The sequence below is a fragment of the Salvelinus fontinalis genome, chromosome 22 (genome assembly GCF_029448725.1).
Source record: "Salvelinus fontinalis isolate EN_2023a chromosome 22, ASM2944872v1, whole genome shotgun sequence".
Lineage (NCBI taxonomy): Eukaryota > Metazoa > Chordata > Actinopteri > Salmoniformes > Salmonidae > Salvelinus > Salvelinus fontinalis.
The window spans coordinates 35,381,516-35,408,884 of NC_074686.1; the positions used below are offsets into that span (position 1 = coordinate 35,381,516).

The 27,369-nt window shown below is 41.5% G+C and overlaps 3 protein-coding genes across 3 annotated transcripts; all 3 read left to right on the forward strand.

Annotated features, from left to right (window-relative positions):
• The first annotated feature begins 243 nt into the window (after positions 1-243).
• LOC129820241 (serine/arginine-rich splicing factor 10-like) lies at positions 244-7,510 on the forward strand. The gene is made up of 6 exons (XM_055877274.1): positions 244-430; positions 4,137-4,240; positions 5,207-5,311; positions 5,536-5,713; positions 5,860-5,916; positions 6,197-7,510. The coding sequence occupies exons 1-6, from the start codon at positions 366-368 to the stop codon at positions 6,501-6,503; spliced, it is 816 nt and encodes a 271-aa protein (XP_055733249.1). The 5' UTR covers positions 244-365; the 3' UTR covers positions 6,504-7,510.
• A 4,707-nt stretch (positions 7,511-12,217) lies between these two features.
• Positions 12,218-20,510, forward strand: LOC129820242 (akirin-1A-like). Its single transcript, XM_055877275.1, has 5 exons — positions 12,218-12,618; positions 17,268-17,414; positions 18,431-18,562; positions 18,828-18,899; positions 18,988-20,510. Exons 1-5 carry the CDS (start codon positions 12,417-12,419, stop codon positions 18,996-18,998), a joined length of 564 nt encoding a protein of 187 aa, XP_055733250.1. The 5' UTR covers positions 12,218-12,416; the 3' UTR covers positions 18,999-20,510.
• A 3,252-nt stretch (positions 20,511-23,762) lies between these two features.
• LOC129820397 (gap junction alpha-9 protein-like) lies at positions 23,763-26,383 on the forward strand. The gene is made up of 2 exons (XM_055877468.1): positions 23,763-23,812; positions 24,817-26,383. The coding sequence occupies exons 1-2, from the start codon at positions 23,763-23,765 to the stop codon at positions 26,381-26,383; spliced, it is 1,617 nt and encodes a 538-aa protein (XP_055733443.1).
• The last annotated feature ends 986 nt before the right edge of the window (positions 26,384-27,369 follow it).

Consider the following 27,369-nt stretch of genomic DNA (forward strand, 5'->3'; position numbering starts at 1 on the left):
GGGACTGGCAACAAAACCCACCGAGATTATTTTATGTTACTCTTTAACAAAACCACCTACGCAGTACCTACAGTAGGGATATTGCTGCATCCTCAGCATGCTGTGATAACGGCACCTAATTTGTTTATTTATGTGTTCATGCAGGGCTCATCTGACTCTCTGGTTATACACAATTTTAATTAAAAAAACAGCAGATGTTGCTGATTTTGTTTGCGCTTTCACTTGCTTACAATTCCGCGAAGTAGATCACGCGCCTGCGCATTCCTTCTTCCACGTAGCTGCGCCATAATCTCTGGCTGCGCGTTAGGCCAAAACATAGCAGAAATATTTGCTGTAAAGCTGCGTTCTTGCTGAATATTTTGAACATGGCCAGATATTTGAGACCTCCAAATACATCGCTTTTCATCAGGAACATTTCCGATGAATCCAGGTGAGTACACATTTGAACAAATCCCCCTAGTCGAGTCAACTAAATAATTCGACGCCCCGAGCTAACTAACATTAGCCCAATGCTAGTCGGCTAGCCACGCGCTTCGGCCTGACTTGACCTTACCGGGGTAGTTAGACCAGAGGTGTCTCGACTCAAATCTTAGTCCATAAAAATCAAAAGAAAGCTACTATCATTAGATCAGATTGATATAGCTACAAACGTATGTTTCAATCTGGCAATACTTCGAATTAATTAGTTGCCCTGCCTAATGAGCTAACGTCGTTAGCTTGCTGTAGCTTCCGGTCCACACTTCGGTGAAAAAAAACTCCGCTTTTGCTTTATGGAATTCTAACATAAATGGCTTAAACATATGACTGTTAGAATGACATGTGCCCCCTATCTAGTTAACAGCCAGGTATTTTATTTGCAAGAACAACACTACATACACAGGCCTACACATAGTAACACAGTAGCCCAAAGGCAGGCAGATGGCGATACCGAGGTTTAACCTTACCGTCCAAAGGGGAATGCAACGTTATGCAGCCAACTATACACTCATATCCCCTGTGGACCGGTTTGTACTTTAAACATTCTCAATTCTGGCAGAAAAGTCGTCGATAATCGATTTAATGGCAACAAGGCTTTAAATATATAACATACTTTAATGAAACGCCATTTTCCACTACCATGCTACTGTGGCTAATGCTAGTCCCGGATGTTGCGTATCGCGTTCTACCAATCATGTTGCAGCAGTCTATCATACCAGTTGTGGAAAAACAGTTTCAAAATAATTTGTTTCCAGAAATCCTTTAATATAATATCATGTACCATATCACCCAGTCATCTGTCATAATCACACTATCACAATTTCCTCCCCAAGACCAGTATACTGTCTCCTCAAATAATGCACAGTCCACCTTATTGTCTGTTTACAAATTGAAATAATTTATTTGATTAACAAATATGGTGTGTCAATCTTATCTGATTTATGTATAAGGAAATGGAAGGCGGCACACTATAATCAATCACATTTATTTTGTAGAGCCCTTTTTATATCAGGAATTGTCAGAGTTTTGCAGATATCCAGCCTAAAATCCATAATGAATACAGGGTGCTAACACTTCAAGACTGTAAGGACAGGTGGTCTTTAATGTTTTAGGCAGTCAAGGGATGTGGTGGTAAGAGGCATGGTAGTCAGAGATCAGGGCAAGCCAGCTAGGTGGATTGGTGACATGCAGAGCCAGGAATCATCAGGCCAGGGTTTCCTCAGGCATAGTGAGAGAGAAATGGGGTTATTAGTGGCAGCATTCAGATTCATTAACCTCTCTAGGCTAGATGGGACGCTACCGTCCCACCTGACCAACATCCAGTGAAAGTGCAGGGCGCCAAATTCAAACTACAGAATTGTGAATATTTAACATTCTTGAAAATACACATGCATTATGTCAAAATAAAGCTCAACTTCTTGTTAATCCAGCCATGGTGTCAGATTTCAAAAACGCTTTACGGCGAAAGCATACCGTGCGATTATCTGAGGACAGCACCCCATCAAACAAACACATGACAATCATATTTCAACCCGCCAGGCACGACACAAAACTCAGAAATAACGATATGTCATGCCTTGCCTTTGAAGATCTTCTTCTGTTGGCACTCCAAAATGTCCCATAAACATCACAAATGGTCCTTTTGTTCGATAATGTCATTTTTTACATCCATAAAAACTCAGTTTAGCTGGCGCGTCTCAGTCAATAAACCACTGTTTCCCTCCGTCAAAATGCATACAAAATGAATCCCAAACGTTACTAATAAACTTTTCCAAACAAGTCAAACAACGTTTATAATCAATCCGTAGGTATCCTAATACGCAAATAAATGATACAATTTAAGGCGGAGAATCGTTATTGTTTTTACCGGAGACAAACAACGCGCTTTCCTCCACGCGCTTGGAATCACTAAAGCCAAAATGGGAGCCATCTAGAAAAACTACAATTTCCGGGTTATTTTTCTAAAAACCAGCCTGAAACTCTTTCTAAAGACTTGACATCTAGTGGAAGACCTAGGAACTGCAATTTGGGGGGACTTGGGCTTATAATTAAAGTTCAAGTCGTTGAAAACAGTGGTAAGCTGAATTTTTGTCCTCGATGTTTTGCCTGCCATATCAGTTCTGTTATACTCACAGACATAATTTTAACCGTTTTAGAAACTTTAGATAGAAAACAATCTAAATCTACCAATTATATGCATATCCTAGCTTCTGGGCCTGAGAAACAGGCAGTTTACTTTAGGCACGCTTTTCATCCGGACGTGAAAATACTGTCCCCTATCCCAAAGAAGTAAAAAAAAAAAAAAACATGTATATTCATTTATTTACTATTAATTACACTTTTCAGATTGCAGAAGTTTATGAACATATCACTTAATAAACCTGTAAACAAAACAATCATTACATGAATTAATGTGGGGTTAAAATCAATGTATTCTACTCTAAATCTCATTTAAACTTGATAATTTCACTTCATAAATGTTTCATCTTATTAAAACTGAAAATTGTTCTGTAAATGAGTTCATGCTAACAAATCCAATACATGTCATTGAAACTATCAGAACGAGGGGGAGAGACTGCTGCAAGTCTATTGCCGCACTGGTGCGTCAATTTAAGTACCATAATAAAAAGAAATCCATCTATCTGTCAGTTTAAGTTAGAGATGTTTTTTTGTTGCATGAGCTGCATATCAATAGGCGGCCTTCCGCATCTGCGGTGGTAGATAGCCAAGCTACAGTGACGTTTGTCAGACCATGAGACATCCCGAAAGTCGGTCTTCTCACGAAGACGTCTGAACGGTTTGGCACTGCGGCTCCCCACAATTGTCACAGGTCGGAAGTCTGTGCAGTCTGTGTGTCAACTGCTGTTGGTAGCATTTGGGCTACTAACTGTGACCCCACTGTTGAAAAGGGAGATTCTCACGAACATGTCTACGTTTTGCTCTACGACCCCCACAAATGTCACGGGACTCGTCTGAAGGTAACCAGTACTGGTTTTTAAAAAAAATACATGGAAGTATGGATGTAGTTTTGTGCCTACCCAAAAAAAGGGTTAGACACGGGAAGGGGAATACATATACATACACACAGTACCAGTCAGAAGTTTGGACACACCAACTCATTCCAGGGTTTTTCTTTATTTTTTACTATTTTATACATTGTAGAATAATAGTGAAGACATCACAATTATGAAAGAGAAAAAAAACGAGCTCTCATCTCCTCCTAGATATAGCTTTTTTTTTTCTTTTTTTTGCCATTTATGAATGTGTTATTCAGTGCGTATGTATGGGCTATAGTAGTAAAGGCCAAATTCATTATTTTATCCTAAAATTCACAGGGTAATTGGCCGGTAAGCGGCATAATATTCCCATTGGCTGGTAAGCTGAAACGACTAAATCGCAATCTGCCGGCATTTGGGCTACTAACACAGGAGATTTGAACCATTCTTGGAACTAAGATACATTTCAGAGTGTGCATGAACTTCAAAAAAGTTTTAATTGTGTTTTTAATGCAAAGAAGTGGTATCTTCATATTGCCCAACAGAAGCCACCGGTCTCAGCGGTCTGTCCGTGGTTCCCAAGGTGGTGCCACTTTATTCTGGAACTTAAGACTTTTCCTCCAGGTCATTGAAGTGAAATTTCTATCTATTTACGGTATTCAGGCCTGAGGATTTGCGGCGTGAGTTTGGTCGCTATGGGCCTGTAGTAGATGTCTACATTCCACTTGACTTCTATTCACGCCGACCGAGAGGATTTGCATATATTCAATATCCTTTCCCTTCTACAGTGAGAGTTATGAAATCTGTGTTTCTCTTTTTTGTTTTAATTTTGAATGTGGTGTAAACTTAACATGCTTTCTCAGCCGGTGTCTTCAAGCATTGAGTTTTGGTTGTATAATTGATTTGCTGTGACTGTTTTTCTGTATGTACACGCTGAAGAACTTTTTAATATCTAACTTACATTTCTCTGTTGCCCCAGAAAATGTAAAGGTATCCAGTTGTTGTGGAGCCTGGAGAAAGAGTAAGAATGTCCGGTGTAGAGTAGATCTAAAGAGAAGCAGCAAAAGACCGCCAGGATGCAAGAAACAGAGAGAGGGAGAAAGGTTGAAAAAGAAAGAGAATTTAAAGCTTGAAGAGACAAAGGAAAAAGGGGACGGAGTCGAGGCTTGGATATGTCATCAAAAGAAAGAGGCAAAGGGAAGAGGTTTTAAAGGGCAAAGACGAGCAGGAAACCAAGTTCTTCTGGGAGGCGGTTAAAGAGCTTAAAGATCAAGATGTAAGTCAAAGTCGAGCGTGTTTAAGGTAACAAACCTGAATTATTTTGTATCCTCTCCAAAAAAAATGAATAGACAAATATTACAGGAAAAGCAATCAATACATAGCCAATATGCTAAATTTGATTCTTAATTGAACTAAGAAATTATAATTGTACTCTTATCAATATATTTTGCCTTCGACAATATCATTTGAAACTGAAGCAGTATTGGTTACTTGGTAAAAGCCATAAAATTAGCGACACATTATTGAAACATGTTTGCCTCATCTTTAATCTTCAGAAGAACCCAACATGCACTTAACAATTGTGTTCCAGAACCTACGTTTGGCTTTATACTGTCAGCCAATATGGCTTCCCTTTTTGATTAAGTGGCAGAAGATGCATTGTATTACAACAGTTGTGCTGAAAATAATTGAACCACATAAGACCACAAGGTAAGAACCTTAACAGCTCAGCAAGTTTGAAGATGTGCGCGACGCTGAAGATGCTCTGCACAACCTGGACAGGAAGTGGGTGTGTGGCCGACAGATTGAAATCCAGTTCGCGCAGGGAGATCGAAAGAGTAAGACAGTTACCCCAATTTATTGTTTGCTGAAGTAACTATGTACCATATCGAGCAATTTACTGATGTTACTTTCAGCTGTAAGTTCAAAGACATGTATTTTCAACCTGACCTGGTGCAACTGTAATACTTTCAAGTAGAGCTAAAGCACTAGGTACTGTATGTCTGCTAGTTGGGTTTTTCTCTTTACCCAAGTACCCTTTATTTATTTTTTTACATCACAGCACCCAATCAGATGCAAGGGAAAGAGGGGGGATCTTCGCGCAGCTCTTCGCGGCACGATGATCGTGATTATGATCGGGACAGCCGTCGTAGGCGCTCTCGCAGCCGTAGCTACCAAAGACGCAGGTCGCGCAGCCCATCCTACGAGCGCCGGCCCAGACGCTCTGAGAGTCCCCGAGAGTAAGGTCCTTTCTAGTGATTTCCAACTAGTATGCTTCCAATAACTCCATTGGGGGGGTGGGGGGGGGGGTTCAAGCTGCAAAGCTTCTACAAAATGTCAGTTCTGCTGAGTACATTCTGCTTGACAATATAGTTTTGTTACCCAGCTCCCGTGGAAGGATGTACGGTGGTAGAGGAAGAAGCAGGAGCCCGGAAAACGACAGGTGGGTCCTTCACAGCTGAACCACTGACAATGATTGCATCCCAAATGCCACCTCTATTCCCTATATAGTACATTACTTTTGACCAGGATTTATTGGGCTTTATTCAAAAGTAGTGCATTATATAGGGAATATGGACCCATGTGGGAGGTACACAAAGCCATGTTCTGGGCACTTTCAATTCATCTATCAATCATTAGTTGGCTGTGATCTTCTGTCACTTTTGCTGTCTTCATCAGTGGAAGCGTGATTCTAATAATCCAATGGTTTGTTCTTTACGCAGGCACAGACCACCCCCACGTGACCACAGACGACCCCCTCCTGGGCACTCCCCTCACAGCCAGTCCCGCTCCCCTTCTCACTCCAGAGCCAGGCCCAGGTCCCAGAGGGAGTCCAGAGGAAAGTCTCGTTCCCACTCGAAGTCCCTGAGCCCACAAGATGGCGACTTCCACCAAGCCCCCGGTGGCTATGAGCCTCGGGACGAGGCGTCGTCCCGTATGCGTTCCCTGTCCCGCTCACGTTCCCGTTCCCTCTCACGGTCCCGCTCTCGCTCCAGGTCCTGGACTGGACGCAAGTCAGGGGGACACTAAACATGTTTGTTGGATCTTTTTGACAGTAGTTGTGTCTTGCTGGATAATTGAATGTTCATGGAACAGTTGTTGGTTTGTTTGTTTGCGAAAATGATATTCCTTAGGTTTTTTTTCTTTTTTTTTCTTTGAGGAAAGACAAACATGGTAACCTTCTGTTTTTAAATCCATCAATCCCAGAAATGTCCCGCTGTTTACACCCTCTGTTTCTAGTCCTTATATCTTTATGTAAAAGGGTTGTCTTTCATAAGACCCAGGGCTATAAGTACTGTACAAGCTAAGATCAAGGCCAGAATTGCATCCCATCAGTGGTAGGTTTGTGTAATAACACACATTACATTTTAAAGGTAATTTCCGATTGAGCCATCATATGCAGTGTTTACCATGAATGCAGTCTCGGCAAACGAGAGAACGTTGCTTTTTAAAGTTGCATAGCCGAAAAGGGCTGATCAGATTGAATCCTGGCCCTTGTCACTAAAATCATTACCTTGACTATCTAGTTGGGTACATTGGACACCGTTCCACACAGTTGGGATGATTTGTAGTATAAGTTACCTGGCCTGTATAAGAGCCACTAGCCACTGGTGGCACAGTTCATTTTCTAGTGCTGTCTTTTTGTGTGAAGATTTGTTCAGCGATACAGGCTCATGTTACAGTCCTGTTTGGATTTAATACTTTCTGATAGCCCTAATTTTCATGCCTTCCAGGAATTCTAGAATCATTTCAGTAGTGTCATCCAGTCAACTGAAGGTTTCTAAGTTTGCTTTAGTTGCTATGGTTTTGACATAGCCTGTTGTATTTTGTATTGTTTTCTGACATAAAAAATATGACCTTGATCCTTCTGTGTTAGTGCTTCATACTCAACGGTTCCTATGGTGGCTTGTATTATTCTATAATCTTTGTTTCCTTCGACAGCAACTCAAGAAGTGTAGTCTTCCTTCCTTCTAGATATCAGTTATACTCCACTGTATATGCAACTGTATCTTGAGTAATAAATGTGTAAAAATGAATGGTAGCTATCTAGTTTGGGTGGCATTCTATCAGACATTGTTTGCTTGCATTTCTGTATGTGGGGATGTTTTAGAATTTAATACGATGTGCAATCACCAGTCTTACTGAGACATCAACTTAAAGCAGAGGATATCTGTACCTAGCAATATATTTGATTCTGTAATATCACTATACACAAAATACCTTGAATGCTAATACCATACACAATTTATTTTCATCTTGATAAAGGTCACACAAGCTTATTCAAAAATCTAACTCAATATAAATTGGATGGATAAAATGAGAAAGAATAGGATTTGAATTTGGTATGAAGCATAAACTTTGAACTGAGCTGAACAGTTGGAACAACAGCAAAGTAACCAAAACATCAGAAAAAAATATATATCAATCAAATATTTCACTCAATAGCTTACATGTTCCATTTGATTCCAATTTTAACTTGTAAGTTTTGGGACATAAAATACTACATTTCGCAATGGAACGTGTAAGGTAACCATATCAAGTGCGGGTGTTAAGTCATAATGCTTTTTTAAAACATTCTCAGCTTTTGGATTTAAAGATACTCGATACGACTTGCATTTAGTCCTGCATTTTTTCCAATACAAAAGAAAATCTATTTTCATCCTGTCTGTGCTGTACATAGTTTTCCCAGATCATTGCTCATACTTTTCATGATCACGATTGCTGTGTATAAAATGCCCAAGAAGCAGGGGGAGTTTCTACAGAAATTAATGACAGTCCTCAATCAATAACAATTAAATTGGTGAAAATATTACATAATACACTCTGATACAGACAGCAACAAAAACAGTTGAAACTAAGTAGTATTGCTGTGGTAGAAAACCAATGGACAGCAAAATAGTTCCAACTTTGAGATCAGATGCTCTATTAAGCTCCAAAGCTTGGTATGTGCATTACTCCATTACTTCATAGAACAACAAGCAGTAACAATATAGCCTGGGTGTCGGTCTGTTTCTGCTCCCTTGTCAACTAATGCCAAACAATGGAGTAGGCAAGAGCACAAACTGATATGGGACCAGGATAGTAACAATGAGGCAGGGCAACCAAGATGGACTGCAGACTTAATACAACAAGGCTGCTGCTTCCTTCTACTGCTCTGACTGCTGCTTCATAAAGACTGCTGCTTCTTAAAGAATGCTGCTTCATTCTACTGCTCTGGCTGCTGCTTCCTTCTACTGCTCTGACTGCTGCTTAATTCTACTGCCCTGACTGCGGCTTCCTTCTACTGCTCTGACTGCTGCTTCCTTCTACTGCTCTGACTGCTGCTTCATAAAGGCTGCTGCTTCCTTCTACTGCTCTGACTGCTGCTTCCTTCTACTGCTCTGACTGCTGCTTCATTCTACTGCCCTGACTGCTGCTTCCTTCTACTGCTCTGACTGCTGCTTCCTTCTACTGCTCTGACTGCTGCTTCCTTCTACTGCTCTGACTGCTGGTTCATTCTACTGCCCTGACTGCTGCTTCCTTCTACTGCTCTGACTGCTGCTTCCTTCTACTGCTCTGACTGCTGCTTCCTTCTACTGCTCTGACTGCTGCTTCCTTCTACTGCTCTGACTGCTGCTTCATAAAGGCTGCTGCTTCCTTCTACTGCTCTGACTGCTGCTTCCTTCTACTGCTCTGACTGCTGCTTCCTTCTACTGCTCTGGCTGCTGCTTCCTTCTACTGCTCTGACTGCTGCTTCCTTCTACTGCTCTGACTGCTGCTTCATTCTACTGCTCTGATTGCTGCTTCCTTCTACTGCTCTGACTGCTGCTTCCTTCTACTGCTCTGACTGCTGCTTCATAAAGGCTGCTGCTTCCTTCTACTGCTCTGACTGCTGCTTCCTTCTACTGCTCTGACTGCTGCTTCCTTCTACTGCTCTGACTGCTGCTTCCTTCTACTGCTCTGATTGCTGCTTCCTTCTACTGCTCTGACTGCTGCTTCCTTCTACTGCTCTGATTGCTGCTTCCTTCTACTGCTCTGACTGTTGCTTCATTCTACTGTCCGGACTCCCCAAAAACACAAGTATAGCTGAGCCTGCTGTGTGGACACACGTTTTACTATAACCATGAAGGGGAGGGGAGGATGGGTGTCCAGATAACAGTTCTCCTAATCTTTGTTCTACAGTATGTCCAATTTTGCTCCGTTTTCAACAACTTCTAAGCAAATGATGTGGTGTTTATACAACATTGATATATGAAAGGTTGTCCTGTATGTCACACCCACTCGTTCTACAATTCATCAATGTAGGTATATTGGCAATTGACCAGATTATTCAAGTGAGATATACTTTGAGACATCTTGCCAACAAAGCTATCCAGTTTTCTTCCAATGCACTCAGTTGTGAGTCAACTGATTGTAATCTCTCGTGGTGAATTACAAAAAAAATTCAGTTTGAGCTTTTCAAATAGCCAGATTGGTTATACGTGCATCACAGGTTGCTGTGAAAATTACAAACATTGGTTTAACTTCCCACAAGCTCCTACTCCTGACAATCAAAGAGGACAAAACCTTAATCTGACTGGGTCATATTCACTAGGAACCACACAGAAGCAAAGGGGCAGAAACGGAGAGGGACTACCTGAACTTACTAAGAAATAAGAAGATTGTTTCCATGCGTTTAGGTCAGATACAACACTACCATCACAGTTCTGGTTATATGGGAGAAAATGTATACTGTTGTTGGTCTCTGCTGGTGTCTTTTACCTGAGGCTTCTGCATACTACAGAGAGATCTCTCTCTCTTCTTCTTGCGAACAATTGACATGATTATTGAAATGAGATATACTTTGAGACATCTTGTCAATAAAGCTATCCAGTTTACTTCCAATGCGCTCAGTTGTGAATCAACTGATTATAATCTTCTATTTGCGAGCAGAATCAGGACTGCTCCTTGATGCTGCATGTCCATGTTGGTCACAGACTGGTACCTTGCCCCTGCTCTGCTGACACGGTCCTCATACCATGCTGACTTTACTTTGTCACATGGTAAGATATTTACAATTTAAATAAAAACATGCTTGGATACAAAAGCATCACTAACTAACAAGTTCAGAGATGTATGTTAAAGGTACTAGCCTATGGCTCTGAACCAAGTAGAGAGTGACCCTCAGTTATGACACATGCCATTGCTTTGTTCTGTACTGATGTTAAGGTGTTTGTGTTTTTCTGTGTTGAACATCAGTCAACTTCGGCAAACACTAGCCTACTTTGTACCTGGAAAGTGAATCAATGAGCGGCTAAAGTTAATAATAGCAAGTCAATCATTTCATGATGAACTAACGTTAGTGCAGTCTATTGACTTTAGCTATGCGACCCAGACCAATGATTTCCAGATCGATGGTTATTTGTCATTAGTTACTACAGCCATAATGGCAATATTGGCTATGGTAAAAATTCATGAGCATTTTTTGGTCATAATTTAAGGTTAGGCATAAGGTTAGTAGTTTGTTTAAGGTTTCGGTTAAGGTTCAAATCTGATTTTAAGAAGATACATTTAAAAAAATACGCGGGGTTTAGCGATGAACTATCCCTTTGTGGCTGTGGTAACTAGTGATGAAAAAGTGACGCCCCAGACAAATGAGGTAACGTAGAGGATGAAGAGGCCCAACTCGGCGGAAAATCTGTCTCTCTCCAGCAGGTGGCGTTTTTCCCTTGTTTCGCTTACCAAGCAAGCAGTTTTTGTATGGAGGTCAATGAGTGTCGAATTTGGTTAACAAAAAAATATATGGCTTATTTGATAAGTTTTTGTATTTGTATTTAATAGGGATCCCCATTAGCTGCTGCCTGCAACAGCAAATTTTCCTGGGGTTCAAACACATTAAGGTATAAAACAATCCAGTTTACACATTACACATAAAACAAAATATAAAACAGTACATCATATAACATTAGTACACCACTACACATCTACAATACAACATGTATAATACCACCATACAACAATATTACAATGTACGTGTATGTAGAGTGCGTGTACTAGCGTTTTTGTGCATCACAGTATCCGCTCTTCCATAAGGTGTATTTTTATAAAAAAATATATGATTCTACTGCTTGCATCAGTTACCTGATGTAGAATAGAGTTCCATGTAGTCATGGCTCTATGTAGTACTGTGCGCCTCCCATAGTCTGTTCTGGACTTTGTGAAGAGACCTCTGGTGGGGTATGCATGGGTGTCCGAGCTGTGTGCTAGTAGTTTAGACAGACAGTTCGGTGCATTCAGGTTGTCAACACTTCTTACAAAAACAAGTAGGGATTAAGTCACTCTCTTCTCTACTGAGCCATGAGAGATTGACATGCATATTACTAGACTGCTTTGTTGACAACGACTCCCATTGTTAGGGTGGCGAGACATGTATTTTGTCAGTGTATCCATAATATTTGGGTAACATTAGCTAATGCTAGCATAGCTCATATAGCCGTTATTAAATTACTAATTAGCATTGCTAGCTAGCTACGTCGCTTTGGTAGAACACTAGGAGCGGGCAGCTAAATTAGCAAGTTATATCGCCTATTATAAACTAGCTAACGTTGAACTAAGCATTTTGGTTGTAAAAAGAAAATAAGTTTAATTTTATAAAGTAAAGATATTACTTAAATCGGTCAGCTAGCTAGCTGTGTTAACTAAAAAGGAAGCAAAATTCACCTTCCCTCTGAACTCCGTCCAGTAAGTGGCGGTAAAGGCAATTAAAGGTGTGACATCTGCCTTAAAACTAACGTTAGATGGAAGAAGACGCCATTTGAACGTTGTTGTTCAGCAAGCAAGTGATTTAACAGACACCGACAATAAATTAGAACACAAGCAAGCGCAAGACGGACAGACAATTTTAATTTACTCGTTACTATTAGCAGCTATCCTACATTTTGACCGACCCCAAAAGACGTTGTTTTCTGAACTAAATTAGCTACCATGGCGTGCGCAGCTACTTTGAAGCGTTCAATGGAGTTTGAGGCCCTTCACAGCCCTCAATCTCCAAAACGGCGAAGGTGCAGCAATCTGCCAGGGACTCCGGTCACCCCGTCTCCAAAGCGATGCAACCAGCTGTCTGCTACAGGTGACCGTTCGATGTCACCCCAATCAACTTGTGGAGGAGAACACAGGCTCACCCCAGGTTAGTCAGTTGCCCGAATTGAGCTGGATGGCCATTGTAGCCAGCGTCAATAGTAAAATAGGCTATCTATCTATTAATAATTAAGCCGGATTTAAAGGCTGTAGCTAGTAGGCCTACATTGAAGCAAGACAAGATCATTATGATGTAAAAGGCATATAAATATAATGTAGTTAGCAAACGTTACCCACTAGTCTCAACTCACAAGTTTGCCAGAATGAAACCAGCTCTGATTGTAACATGCTTACGCTAGCTAGTTATGTAAATTCGTTTCTAGTTGATGACAACACCTAGGTAGGAAACAGTGGTGGGTGGAAAAAGTACCCAATTGTCATACTTTAGTAAAAGTAAATATATCTTAAATAGAAAATGACTCAAGTGAAAGTCACCTATTAAAATTCTACTTGAGTATATGTCTAAAATGTTTTTACATATCAAAAATCGAATCAAATGTCACATGCGCCTAATACAACAGGTGTACCTTACTACAAGCCCTTAACAAATGTCACATGCGCCTAATACAACATGTGTACCTTACTACAAGCCCTTAACCAACAATGCAGTTAGAGAAATAGAATTAAGAAAATATTTACTAAACTGAAGTTTTAAAAAAGTAACACTAACAATGAGGTTAGGGTAAGAGTCAATGTGTGGGGGTACAGGTTAGTCAAGGTCATTTGTACATGTAGATAGGGGGTAAAGTAACTATGCATGGATAATAAACGGAGTAGCAGCAGTGTAAAAACAAAGGGGGTGTCAATGCAAATTGTCCGGGTGGCCTTTTGATTAATTGTTAACTGACACTGCCTAGTAGATACAGTTGAAGTTGGGAAGTTTACATACACCTTAGCCAAATGTTTTTCACAATTCCTGACATTTAATCCTAGTAAAAATTCCCTGTCTTAGGTCAGTTAGGATCTCCACTTTATTTTAAGACTGTGAATTGTTAGAATTATAGGAGAGATTTATTTCAGGTTTTATTTCTTTCATCACATTCCCAGTGGGTCAGAAGTTTACATACACTCAATTAGTATTTGGTAGTGTTGCCTTTAAATTGTTTAACTTGGGTCAAACGTTTTGGGGAGCCTTCCACAAGCTTCCTACAATAAGTTGGGTGAATTTTGGCCCATTCCTCCTGACAGAGCTGGTGTAACTGAGTCAGGTTTGTAGGCCTCCTTGCTCGCACACACTTTTTCAGTTCTGCCCACAAATTTTCTATGGGATTGAGGTCAGGGCTTTGTGATGGCCATTCCAATACCTTGACTTTGTTGTCCTTAAGCCATTTTGCTACAACTTTGGAAGTATGCTTGGGGTCATTGTCCATTTGGAGACCCATTTGCGACCAAGCTTTAACTTCCTGACTGATGTCTTGATGTTGCTTCAATATATCCACATCTTTCTTCCTCATGATGCCATATATTTTGTGAAGTGCACCAGTCCCTCCTACAGCAAAGCACCCCCTCAACATGATGCTGCCACCCCGTGCTTCACGGTTGGGATGGTGTTCTTCGGCTTGCAAGCTTCCCCCTTTTTCCTCCAAACCAAATGATGGTCATTATGGCCAAACAGTTCTGTTTTTGTTTCATCAGACCAGAGGACATTTTTCCAAAAAGTACAATCTTTGTCCCTATGTGCAGTTGCAAACCGTAGTCTGGCTTTTTTATGGCAGTTTGAGCAGTGGCTCCTTCCTTGCTGAGCGGCCTTTCAGGTTATGTCGATATAGGACTCGTTTTACTGTGGATTTAGGTACTTTTGTACCTGTTTCCTCCAGCATCTTCACAAGGTCCTTTCCTGTTGTTGTGGGATTGATTTGCACTTTTCGCACCAAAGTATGTTCCTCTCTAGGAGACGGAACGTGTCTCCTTCCTGAGTGGTATGGCGGCTGCGTGGTCCCATGGGGTTTACTTGCATAGTATTGTTTGTACAGATAAACGTGGTACCTTCAGGCGTTTGGAAATTGCTCCCCAGGATAAACCAGACTTCTGGAGGTCTACAATTTTTTTGGAGGTCTTGGCTGATATCTTTTGATTTTCCCATGATGTCAAGCCAAGAGGCACTGAGTTTGAAGGTAGACCTTGAAATACATCCACAGGTACACCTCCAATTGACTCAAATTATGTCAATTAGCCCATCAGAAGCTTCTAAAGCAGGGGTGTCAAACTCATTCCACGGAGGGCCTTGTGTCTGCAGGTTTTTGGTCTTTCCTTTCAATAAAGCCCTAGACAACCAGGTGTGGGGAGTTCCTAACTAATTAGTGATGTTAATTCATCAATCAAGTACAAGGGTGGAGCGAAAACCCGCAGACACTCGGCCCTCCATGGAATGAGTTTGACACCTGTGTTCTAAAGCCATGACATAATTTTCTGGAATTTTCCAAGCTGTTTAAAGGCACAGTCAACTTGGTGTACGTAAACTTCTGACCCACTGGAATTGTGATACAGTGAATTATAAGTGAAATAATCTGTCTGTAAACATTTGTTGGAAAAATTACTTGTGTCATGCACAAAGTAGATGTACTAACCGACTCTCCAAAACTTTCTTGTTAACAAGAAATTAGTGGAGTAATTGAAAAATGAGTTTTAATGACTCCAACCTAAGTGTATGTAAACTTCCGACTTCGACTGTAGGTCCTGGATGTCAGGAAGCTTGGCCCCAGTGATGTACTGGGCAGTACGCACTACCTTCTGTGGCACCTTACGGTCAGATGCTGAGCAGTTGCCATACTAGGCGGTGATGCATCCTGTCAGGATGCTCTTGTTGGTGGGCTGTATAACTTTTTGAGGATCTGGGGTCCTAGGCCAAATACCTACATGTTTAAAACAGACCACCATAGTCCCTGTGCCCAAGAAAGCAAAGGTAACCTGCCTAAATGACTACCGCCCCATAGCACTCACGTCTGTGGCCATGAACTGCTTTGAAAGGCTGGTCATGGCTCACCTCAACACCATCATCCCAGAAACCCTAGACCCACTCCAATTTGCATACCGCCCCAACAGATCCACAGATGATGCTATCTCTATAGCACTCCTCACTGCCCTTTCCCACCTGGACAAATAGAACACCTATGTGAGTGCTGTTCATTGACTATAGCGCAGCGTTCAACACCATAGTACCCTCAAAGCTCATCGATAAACTAAGGACCCTGGGACTAAACACCTCCCTCTGCAACTGGATCCTGGACTTCCTGACGGGCCTTCCCCAGGTAGTAAGGGTAGGTAATAACACATCCGCCATGCTGATCCTCAAGAGGCCCCTCAGGGGTGGGTGCTCAGTCCCCTTCTGTACTTACTGTTCACTCATGACTGCTCGGCCAGGCATAGATCCAGCACCATCATTCAATTTGCAGATGACAGATGATCACCAACAACAACGAGACATTCTATAGGGAGGAGGTCCGAGACTTGGCTGTGTGGTGCCAGGACAACCACCTCTCTCTCAATGTGATCAAGACAAAGGAGATAACTGTGGACTACAGGAAAAGGAGGACCGAGCACACTCTCATTCTCATCGACGAGGCTGTAGTGGAGCAGGTTGAGAGCTTCAAGTTCCTTGGTGTCCACATCACCAACAAACTAGAATGGTCCAAACACACCAAGACAGTCGTGAAGAGGGCACAACAAAGTCTATTCCCCATCAGGAAACTAAAAAGATTTTGCATGGGTCCTCAGATCCTAAAAAGGTTCTACAGCTGCACCATTGAGAGCATCCTGACTGGTTGCATCACTGCCTGGTATGGCAACTGCTCGGCCTCCGACTGCAAGGCACTACAGAGGGTAGTGTGAGCGGTCCAGTTTTTTTGTCTTCACTATTATTCTACAATGTAGAAAATAGTACAAATAAAGAAAAACCCAGAAATGAGTAGGTGAGTAACTTTTGACTGGTACTGTACATACGGTCACTGTAGGGACGACGACGTTGTCAATGCACTTATTGATGAAGCCGGTGACTGCGGTGGTATACTCCTCAATGCCAGTGGATGAATCCCGGAACATATTCCAATCTGTGCTAGCAAAACGGTCCTTCAGCGTAGCATCCACCTCATCTGGCCACTTCCATATTGAGCGAGTCACTGGTGCTTCCTGCTTTAGTTTAGCTTGTAAGCAGAAATCATTTAAAATTCCTTAAATGAAGCAAACCAGACGGCACCATTTTCTTGTTTTTTTATTTATGGATAGCCATGGGCACACTCCAACACTCGGACTTAATTTACAAACATTGTGTGTTTAGTGAGTCCGCGAGATCCGAGGCGGTAGGGATGTCCTGGTCATGATAAGTGCATGAATTGAACCATTTTCCTGTCCTGCATTTAAAATGTAACAAGTACTTTTGGATGTCAGGTAAGTACATTATTTTATTTAGGAATTTAGTGAAGTAAAAGTTCTGAAAAATAAATAGTAAAGGACAGATACCACAAAAGACAACTTGAGTATTTTTACTTAAGTACTTTACACCACTGCTAGGAAGTCATTTATACATCCATCCACCTACCAGATTTAAAATATGATGGGTTGATTAGGTGCATGCATGTGTGTCCATGTTTTATCACACAACCAAGAGACATGTGGGAGGCCTGGGCTGCTGCGTGACGAAACACTCATTCCAGGATACGCCAATCATGTTAAGATGACTTTTGCTGTTTCTCCTCTCCACAGAGCAGATTGTCCAGAATCTTAGGCAAGAATACAGCCGCTATCAGAGGAGGCGGCAGCTTGAGGGGGCCTTCAACCAGAGCCAGTCCCAGAGTCTAAGTGATGGCCCAGGTCAAAGTCCTGGCTTCATGGCACCAAGCGCCCAACCAGGTGTGTTTTCATCCACTCCCACCAAGCTGAAGGAGATGCTGTCAGCATCTGATGGCAAATAAATGATTGTAAGAATGAATAACACATGCACTGTGCTGTCTCACTGTAGAAATGAATAAGACACGCACACTATGCTGTCTCACTGTAGAAATGAATAAGACACGCACACTATGCTGTCTCACTGTAGAAATGAATAAGACACGCACACTATGCTGTCTCACTGTAGAAATGAATAAGACACGCACACTATGCTGTCTCACTGTAGGGATGAATAAGACACACACACTGCTGTCTCACTGTAGGGATGAATAAGACACGCACACTATGCTGTCTCACTGTAGGGATGAATAAGACACACACACTATGCTGTCTCACTGTAGGGATGAATAAGACACACACACTGCTGTCTCACTGTAGGGATGAATAAGACATGCACACTATGCTGTCTCACTGTAGAAATGAATAAGACACGCACACTATGCTGTCTCACTGTAGAAATGAATAAGACACGCACACTATGCTGTCTCACTGTAGAAATGAATAAGACACGCACACTATGCTGTCTCACTGTAGGGATGAATAAGACACACACACTGCTGTCTCACTGTAGGGATGAATAACACACACACTGTGCTGTCTCACTGTAGGGATGAATAACACACACACTGTGCTGTCTCACTGTAGGGATGAATAACACACACACTGCTGTCTCACTGCAGGGATGAATAACACACACTTTGCTGTCTTGTTTTTGGTGTGGGGAATAAGAGCCACCAGAGTTAATTTCTTAAGACGAGGACTCACGATTACCTGCTTCTGCATGTGTTTATTCTAGATGTTCCAACATCCTGACCTAGTAAGGTGGTTCTTTTTAACCATCCAAAGGGCACCCTATTCCTGATGTAGTGCCCCTGTCAAAAGTAGTCCACAATAAAGGGAATAGGGTGCCATTTGGGATTTAGCATGTGCAGTTGTCGGGCCAAAGATCATTCATTGTCATGTTATGGTTTCTCCAGTGTCTTCTGTGAAGAGGGACCAGCCCTGTTTCACACTGCACCAAGTTGGCTCTCTGTGTGAACGGATTCTCAAGGACCATGACGAGAACATCCGTGAAGAGTATGAGCAAATCCTCAACACTAAACTGGCAGGTAATACTGAGTGACTTCCTCTTTACAGATATGTGCCAGGATTCATGAAGCATCTGAGTAGGAGTGCTGATCTAGGATCAGTTTCATCTTTTTAGAACATAATTAATCAGACTACTTAAAGGGGAGGGGGGACCTGATGCCAGATCGGCGCTCCTACTCTTAAAGGCTTTAGGAATACGTGCCCAGATTGACATCTTATGGTCAGACGGCTCAGTTTAATACTTTTAATTCCTTAGATAATTTGATGTTTTTGGTTCCTTCCCAGAACAATATGAATCGTTTGTGAAGTTCACACATGACCAGATCATGAGACAATATGGCGCCAGACCCTCCAGCTGTGAGTTCCAACGATATCGCAACACACTAACTTTTATCCTAATGTTTCTGCAGGGCCTGTTTTTAATCAACATTTTCTCTTTTTTCAGATGTCTCATGAACTATCTTAAATAGGAAGTTACCTGCTCTCACGTCTAGACTGCTGCTCGCCTATCTCCACGTTTTTCTTCACTACTTCAGTGCTATGATTTTTTTTTTACTTTTAACACTCAATGTTCTGAGTTGTACTTGTGTGGTTGTGCTCTTTCTTGGGAGATGGATGGTTGACTCTCCTTTTTAAGTGCTGTAGAAAGCTGGGCTAATGTGACTTCTATTTAACCTCCCAAATCCTGCTGCAGCATGATTCCTCACTTTTCACCAACCATACTTGAAAATGTGGTTCTCTTTTTAATTTTTTTTAGAAATGAAAGTTATTTGCCATTTTGTGCTTTATCTAAATTGTATTTGATGTTATACAGGAGTACTACAGACAGTCACTTGTAGTTTTGCTTTTCTTGAAACATTTTTGTACATGGCTGATTCCCTTGTCTTTCATATTTCAATTGATATTCCCGTTCCAGAAACTGATCATGTCAACCCCATGAGAATCTGTTTGGAATTTGCAGGGTTCTTGTTCAGACATTCTACCCGATTATGCTGCAATTGAGGAGATGCCAGAAAAGCATGTGTCGTTACACTGAGCTCTTTATAAAATATGCAGGCTATTACTCCCAAGAATAACATGAATGGAAGGGCTCATTTGTTGACTGGTTAAGATCCTTTTTTACAGGGATAGACCATAATTGAGGCTTTGTTTCATTTGAGGATGAAATGTGGGAAACTGCACTATCCTCTCTTGGTTTGGAATAAAACACCCCTCAAGAAAAGATATTTGGGTCAGAGTACAGTATAACTGCAGTTATTCTGAAATTACTGTGTCCAAAATACCCACAGTTGAAACTGCAGTTCTTTTATTTATTTTTAAGGGGGCTGTATAGACTTGATTCTGTTATCTATAATACTTAGGCCCTTGAGAGATTTGTAAGGGAACCACACTCATTGTAGTGGCCTTCTCAAAGTTTTGAATCTAGCTGGTCCCCTGTACTCTCGTTTTTTTTTTTGTATATTAATTTTATTGAATGTTCTGCATATGATTTATAAACTCTTAATGTACTACTTGATATCCCTATTAAATGAATAGTTTTGGGTTATTAGTCAGGGGATCCTATAATACTGGTGTGTTCTGTAAAGCCTGCGATTAGGACTGGAGGGGGTTATGTAGTACTTTTACATCGTACTACTGAATACAGTGAATGGATGGCTTTGGGTTGAAACAACTGATTTTCATCATTCAAACATGAGCTAATGTGCTTCTATACAAGCTGTATGCAAGCCTACCATTAGGAAGTGCCATTAAATGCATCATGAGATATGACCATTTCTTTAAACAGACGAAAACTTGATTCTCTAATTTTGTGGTTTGAGTTCTACAAGAAGATCTTACTATGAACTTTTAATCAAAAATACCCAATCAATTTTTTTATTGTCAAATATGTAACAATGTGTTCTTTTGAGCTCAGTTTTGCTGCACACAATTATAACATTGTTGAATAAAGCCTTGATTTGAAGGGAATCATTTTGAATGTAGTTCTTGTGAGTTAAATTAGAGTACATTAAGTAAGCTGAATACGAGTCGGCACAAGTGTTACATTTGTAGCAAATGAAAATAGTGTACCAGGGGACAGCATTGATGTAGCATTTTGAACAGAATAAACAAAAATGTTCATAACTATGGAGAATATCAGTCCATGAAACACAAATACTTGAAAGATTTCTAGTATCAAAAGGGTCCAATATATTCAATGTATTGTCAAAGTACAGTTATGATTCCTCGAAACTACTCAAGAACAACTGGTATGGGAGAGAATTCCATTTCCTCTGGCTTCACAATTAAACCAACAACAAACCAGGTAGAACAACCTGGTCTCATAGCATTTTGCATTGTTCTTTATCTAAATCCGAGATACTCCATTTAGTATGATATGTTACGTATTGTATGTATTAATGTGGATGTCCATCCATTTTGTATGATATGCTATGAATTCCAATTTGTTGTGGCTAACATTAGCTGGGTTAGGGTGTTAGAGTAAGGGTTAGCTAACATGCTAAGTAGTTCAAGGGTTAGCTAACATGCTAAGTAGTTGCAAAATAGCTAAAAAGTAGACGTTTGTGTTATATGCCCACCCAACCACCCATCTTTCGTTTTTGCCTTGAGTAACCATACCAAACGTAACATCGTATGTCGATTAAGGCAGCCCTCCGCCCCTCTGATTCAGAGGGGTTGGGGTTGAATGCAGAAGACACATTTCAGTTGAAGGCAATGTTGTACAACTGACTAGGTATCTCCCTCTTTCCTTCTGGTTTCCTTCCAGTGTTGTACAACTGACTAGGTATCTCCCTCTTTCCTCCTGGTTTCCTTCCAGTGTTGTACAACTGACTAGGTATCTCCCTCTTTCCTCCTGGTTTCCTCCCAGTGTTGTACAACTGACTAGGTATCCCCCTTTCCCTAATTTCAATGTCCCAGATTGACAAAGTGGGAATACTTATGTAAATCCTTATGTAAATGAGATTTTTCATTTTCATGAAATTTGCCAAATGTTTTCACTTTGTCATTATGGGGTGTTGTGTCTAGATCAATTTAGAATTCAGGCTGCAACACAACGACATGTTGAATAAGTCAAGGAGTATGAATACTTTCTGAAGGCACTGTAGCTCCAGTCTCCACCAATCACAATGATGTTTGACCAGTTTCTGTTTTAGCCAACTCCAATGACGCTATATGAGAATGACAATAGTAAGAGACAGCTAAAACAGCGAGTGACATCCTGACAGACTTCATGGACAGCAACTACAAATAGTCATTTTGACTTTAGTAACAAATAGAGCAAGCCTTAAGGAATTATGAATTAGACACTAGATGTTTCATAACTCAACAAGGGTGTCCCAACCTCATTGAAACTCAAAAAGGGCCTGGATTAGCTGGTTCAACTAGTACTCCTAGGGCACGGGCCACAGTAAACAAAACCAAGGATGCGTCCAAAATGCGTCCTATTCCTTTTATGACCAGGGCCCATCAGTCAAAAGTACTGCACTATATAGGGAATGTGGTGCCATTTGGGATGCAAACCCTAACCTTCTAACAAGCCATAGCTATTGATTTCCTGTAAATTGAATAAAAAGCATGCAATAGCTGGGGGGGAGGGTCAACTTAATTAGATTCACAGGGAGTCATCCATGTATAAAATCGGACATGACCGATTGATCTCCAGTACGGAGAAAAAGCACTGATGGAAAAGTATAGTGTACCATGGAAGCACTCTATAGACTCTCATATAATTTAATATGGCATGCATTCATTTTGACTTGTATATGTGAAGAGCAACTGAATCTAGGCCCCCGAAATCCTTTGAATCAGTAAGTGAACACGGAATGACAGTGACAGTGAGCCAGAGGCCTCATTTATAAAATGTGCTTCGTTTTTACACTCACATTTTAGCATACAATCAGTTCTTACAATGAGAGGAAACAACATTTATAAAAGTTAAAATCCCAATGTTGTCGTGGAGTAGTACAGGTGTAGTATAGTAGGTTGATTGGGCTCAAGGTCATGGCAGAGGGCATAGAGACCAATAGTGATGACAGAATGGTCAGTATTAACAAAACTACAGGCAAAACTATAGGCAATTACTGGACAGGGTTTATTGAGTTCAGCGATATAGCTGCTTAATGACTCAGAATATCCCTTTCATTGGAAGTGCCAAATAGCCAGCTACTTGTGAACAGATTTAGCAATAATATGACATTGCATATCAGAACAAGGTAAGAGAAATTATACTTGGACTAATATGGACAATTCTGTAACAGTTTATTTACAGCCAAGATAATTAGACGACAGACAATCCATTCCAGCGTGTCTTTTGGAAAGGATTGTAACCGGCAGCTTTGAAATCTCCATGGCTATGGCTTCGTTAACACAAGCAGCCAAATCCTGATGCTTTTGCCAAATTATTGGAAAAAGACGTGATTTGATTGGTCAAAAAACCAATAAGAATCTGAATTGGTCTGTGTAAATGCAGCTATTGTGCCAGTATTGTGGCGTTAAAACTGTGTTTGGGAACAGTGCTGAGGAACAATCTACAGTTATGTGTAAAGAAAACATGTATTGCATAATATATGGTACTAATAAGTGATATAGAGTATTATTTAATCTGTTGTAGGTTTCAAAGGTTCATTCCAAAAGGACAAAGTTTATGGATTGACGGTGTGTGGTTATCAATGATGAATAACTTATCATGGCCCATGGATAAATAAAAGAAAATGAGCTTTCCTATTCAGTCCGTCTCACTATGAAACATCAAGAAATTCACAAATTCTGCAATTGGTTACCAACAGTAGTTTATTGAGATTTGAGTTTGACCCAACTGTCATTCTCCAAACTGAGTAATTCTGCAACACAATTCTGACGCATGAATACAGTGACTTGATGAATAATGGGAATGAATAGTTTTCTAATTGTTTTGTACTTATTCCCAAAGTAGACACCACTTAGTAACCACTGGCAGGCATATCAATCCACTTCAGATATATTTGACCTAATAGATTTGTACTTTAACTGCTGGCTCCCCGTAGAGATGCACTCAGAGCCACTGGGGCCAAAAGGAGGTAAGCCAGTGCTCTGGCTCAGTGTCTGTGTATCGGACAGACCACATCATATTCCACTACAGGCATCACAGGGTAGAGCGCCACCGAGGGTCACAGGGGTTTGTGGTCCTCTGATCCACAAATAGACAAACGATTGAATATTTTGGCGGTCCCCTATTACCCGATGACCTGCAGGGCTCCCCACCACCGGCAGTCCGTTCATACTGCTGCAAGGTAAATGACAACTAATAGTATAATTGATTTCTCTTGGCAGGCTATAAAGTTCTCACCAACCCAGGCCAACGGGCTGCTTTTTGTTTCGTTTTCATTTAATCAGCTGTGGAGTTCTGGGCTGGGTATCCTATGGTTTACTAAGAAGATAAAAAGATTGACAATGAGCACAGGATTGTATCAAACGTCCAAATATTTTGTTCTAAAATGTCTGTTTATGTACATATTATTTCCCCAATGAAAGGTAAGTTTACTTATGTGATTTTAGATTGAGTTTTAACTTATTTTTCCCACCAGAGGCCTTCTGATTTAAACTCACAAAGACCACTGCATTCTGATTCATATAATTTGCATATTGTGGGGGGATGATCAGTTTCTGTAACTAGTCAATTATTATTTCATTTGATATCGCATTACCTAATGATCATTCAATTAGGACTAATGGTTATCATTAGTCCTTGATTAGCAAGTGATATTATAAAAGACAAATCAGCAGTTGAAATAATAACAAAGTGTTTTTCCCACCAGTTTTGTTAAAAAGCTGAGGGATGGGGCTGGACATTTTTTACCACTCTCAAATTCATACAGAACTATGGATGCAAGGACTGACAATCCATGATATCAACATTATAGTTTTAACCATTTTTTGAGGCTGTATAGTGTTTGTTTACATTTACTTTGTTTAAAAACATTAGGAGTAAAACATGCTTATATTTTGGGTTCTGACAGGGTACGACAGTTGAACTAAGCTCATGAGGCATTTATAAAAGTTATATTCTTCAAGAATCAATGGGTACATATCCTTAATTTAGAAATCCCAAAATGGATGTAGGAATGGCAGGTTTCCCCTTTTATATCATCGTCATCATCAATTCTGCTTTATAATAAACATTGATTGTCCATAATGTTTGTCCATGTATTATTATTGACCTCCCCATACACTTCATCTTGACATTCCATTTTCCATATTTTCTGCTTTTTAACATATAATTTCCCCCATTAATTAGCAAAACCCGCGTGAAGATGGGAGATTGGAACTTCCTGGGTGGGATCTTGGAGGAAGTGCATATCCACTCCACCATGGTGGGAAAGATCTGGCTGACCATCCTGTTCATCTTCCGGATGCTGGTGCTTGGCGTCGCTGCAGAGGACGTGTGGAACGACGAGCAGACCGACTTCATCTGTAACACGGAACAGCCAGGGTGCCGCAACGTGTGCTACGACCGAGCCTTCCCCATCTCTCTCATCCGCTACTGGGTGCTGCAGGTCATCTTCGTCTCCTCACCCTCTCTGGTTTACATGGGCCACGCCATCTACCAGCTGCGAGCTCTGGAGAAGACGCGCCACACTAACAGGGCAGCATTGCGTCGGGAGCTGGAGGCAGTGGCCGTGGAACTGATCGAGGTGCGGAGACGTATTGAGAGGGAGATGAGACAGCTGGATCTGGGGAAGCTCAACAAGGCCCCGCTGAGAGGGTCCCTGCTACAGACCTATGTGGCCCACATCGTCACCCGCTCTGTGGTGGAGGTGGGCTTCATGATGGGCCAGTACCTCCTCTACGGCCATCACCTGGACACTTTGTTTAAGTGCGAGAGGGAGCCGTGCCCAAATGTGGTGGACTGCTTTGTCTCCAGGCCCACGGAGAAGACTGTCTTCATGATGTTCATGCAGGGCATCGCTGCCGTCTCCCTCTTCCTCAGCCTGTTGGAGATCACGCACCTGAGCTACAGGAAGCTTAAGAAGGGCATCCTGGCCTACCACCCACACCTGAAGGATGACTACTACCGTAGCAAATCCAAAAGAAACTCTGACGTCAAACAAGTTAACATGGGGGGAACCTCTGGGGGCTGCAAGCCTGTTATCCCCAGCGGACCCAGTGGGTACACACTCCTGATAGAGAAACAGGGCAACGGACCAACGCATTCCCTCCTCAATGCCTCCTCTGCCTTTGTTCCTATTCAGGTGGACCCTGGTGTCAAGCCATGTACAGACAGTCACAATACAGCCAGTAAGGAGGCAGTGCCACGTCCTGAGCACAACAGCAACTCAAAGAACATCAACCGTGAGACGACACGCTCTGCCCTTGTGGACAAGAAGGATGAGCCAGAGGATCTTGTCGTGCATCCTCTTCCCCATGTAGATCCTCTCACCCACCACATGGACTTCACAGGATCACGGGGCTCTGAGTACCCCACCCTACCCGTGCTACCCTTGATGGATGCCTCCTCATGCCCGACCCTTTCGGTCATTGCAAGAAAACCACGGAGGGTCAGTGCCCCCTGGAACTGTTCCACTGTGGTGGAGGGGAATGGCTCAGACAGTGGGGACTCCTTCCCTGGGACTATAAGCATGAAGCCACGCTGTAGCTTTGCTGCCAGTCGAGTCAGGGCCTTCTCTAAGCCGGACATCAAGAGACTGAGCAGGCCCCAGAGCCAAGACTCAATAGGAGAACTGAGCTCAGTGTCTCGGCACAGCTGCAATGGCAACAGCCCTCCCGTCTGCTCTCCCAACCGCCGAATGTCACTGGCAAGTAACGGCAGCAGCAGGCGAGCTCCAGGCGACCTGCAGATCTGAGGTTTATTACCTTATCTCATCATGTCACAAGAAACTGTTACGATGTTGGGGCTCCCAAGTGGTGCAGCGGTCATTACAGACCCTGGTTCAATTCCACGCTGTATCACAACAAGCCGTGATTGGGAGTCCCATAGGGTGGCGCACAATTGGCCCAGCGTTGTCCGGGTTAGAGGAAGGTTTGGCCGGGGTAGGCCGTCACTGTAAATAATATTTTTTTCTTAACTGACTTGCCTAGTTAATTAAAGGTTAAATAAAAAATAGGCTATGTTTCAGGATACACTGTTACGGTGTTAGCTAAGTGTGCCCTGAAGTGTAGCCTAAGAAATTATATTATTCCATAGATTTGCAGTTCTTGAGACAGTGATGTTTTTCTGTCAGTGAAGTTGAGTACACAGTATTAACGTTAAGATAAACTGCTCTGGGCCCAGGCCACAATGCATTTAGTCAGAGTCTGTTTTATGCACCAAGTTTGCACCTGTTATTTTCAGAAGACAAAAAGCAAAGCAGCATTTTGCAATGGAAAACACTTAGTAAATCTAGATAAAAAGACAACAGACATTGTTGACAGGTCTGTTTTAGTTTGAAGGACTTATATGCGTGCATATAAATGCAAGGCTTACTGCAATGAACCAAGAGCAATGGAAAGCAGAATCAGAAAATCTATATCCTTTAGGCTGTAATTCGCAATTACGTAACACAAAACTCAATCAATGATATTCATTGGAAAGAATGTGTTAACAAGGAAAAAGTTTCAAAGCATGATTTCCTCAATATTGTATTTAAGGTATTGTACTTTTAAAAAGCACAATAACTAAGTGAATTTGACTTTACAATTTAAATTGGTGGCTGGAGTTCACTAGCTACCAATCTAATCAGAGGACATTTTCCCAGTGACATAACAACAATCTATTTTAGTACCAGTCCAATTGACAGTTGCTTTGCTCATGATATAGGCTACTGGCCAACTTTATTTAAACTATCCAACT

Coding starts and splice junctions, on each gene's coding strand:
- LOC129820241 (XM_055877274.1), top strand. CDS start 366: ATGGCCAGATATTTGAGACCTCCAAATACATCGCTTTTCATCAGGAAC. Junction 431..4,136: donor AACATTTCCGATGAATCCAG/GTGAGTACACAT, acceptor TACGGTATTCAG/GCCTGAGGATTTGCGGCGTG. Junction 5,714..5,859: donor CGCTCTGAGAGTCCCCGAGA/GTAAGGTCCTTT, acceptor TTTGTTACCCAG/CTCCCGTGGAAGGATGTACG.
- LOC129820242 (XM_055877275.1), top strand. CDS start 12,417: ATGGCGTGCGCAGCTACTTTGAAGCGTTCAATGGAGTTTGAGGCCCTT. Junction 17,415..18,430: donor GGCACCAAGCGCCCAACCAG/GTGTGTTTTCAT, acceptor TGGTTTCTCCAG/TGTCTTCTGTGAAGAGGGAC. Junction 18,563..18,827: donor CCTCAACACTAAACTGGCAG/GTAATACTGAGT, acceptor GTTCCTTCCCAG/AACAATATGAATCGTTTGTG.
- LOC129820397 (XM_055877468.1), top strand. CDS start 23,763: ATGACCTGCAGGGCTCCCCACCACCGGCAGTCCGTTCATACTGCTGCA. Junction 23,813..24,816: donor TCCGTTCATACTGCTGCAAG/GTAAATGACAAC, acceptor CCCATTAATTAG/CAAAACCCGCGTGAAGATGG.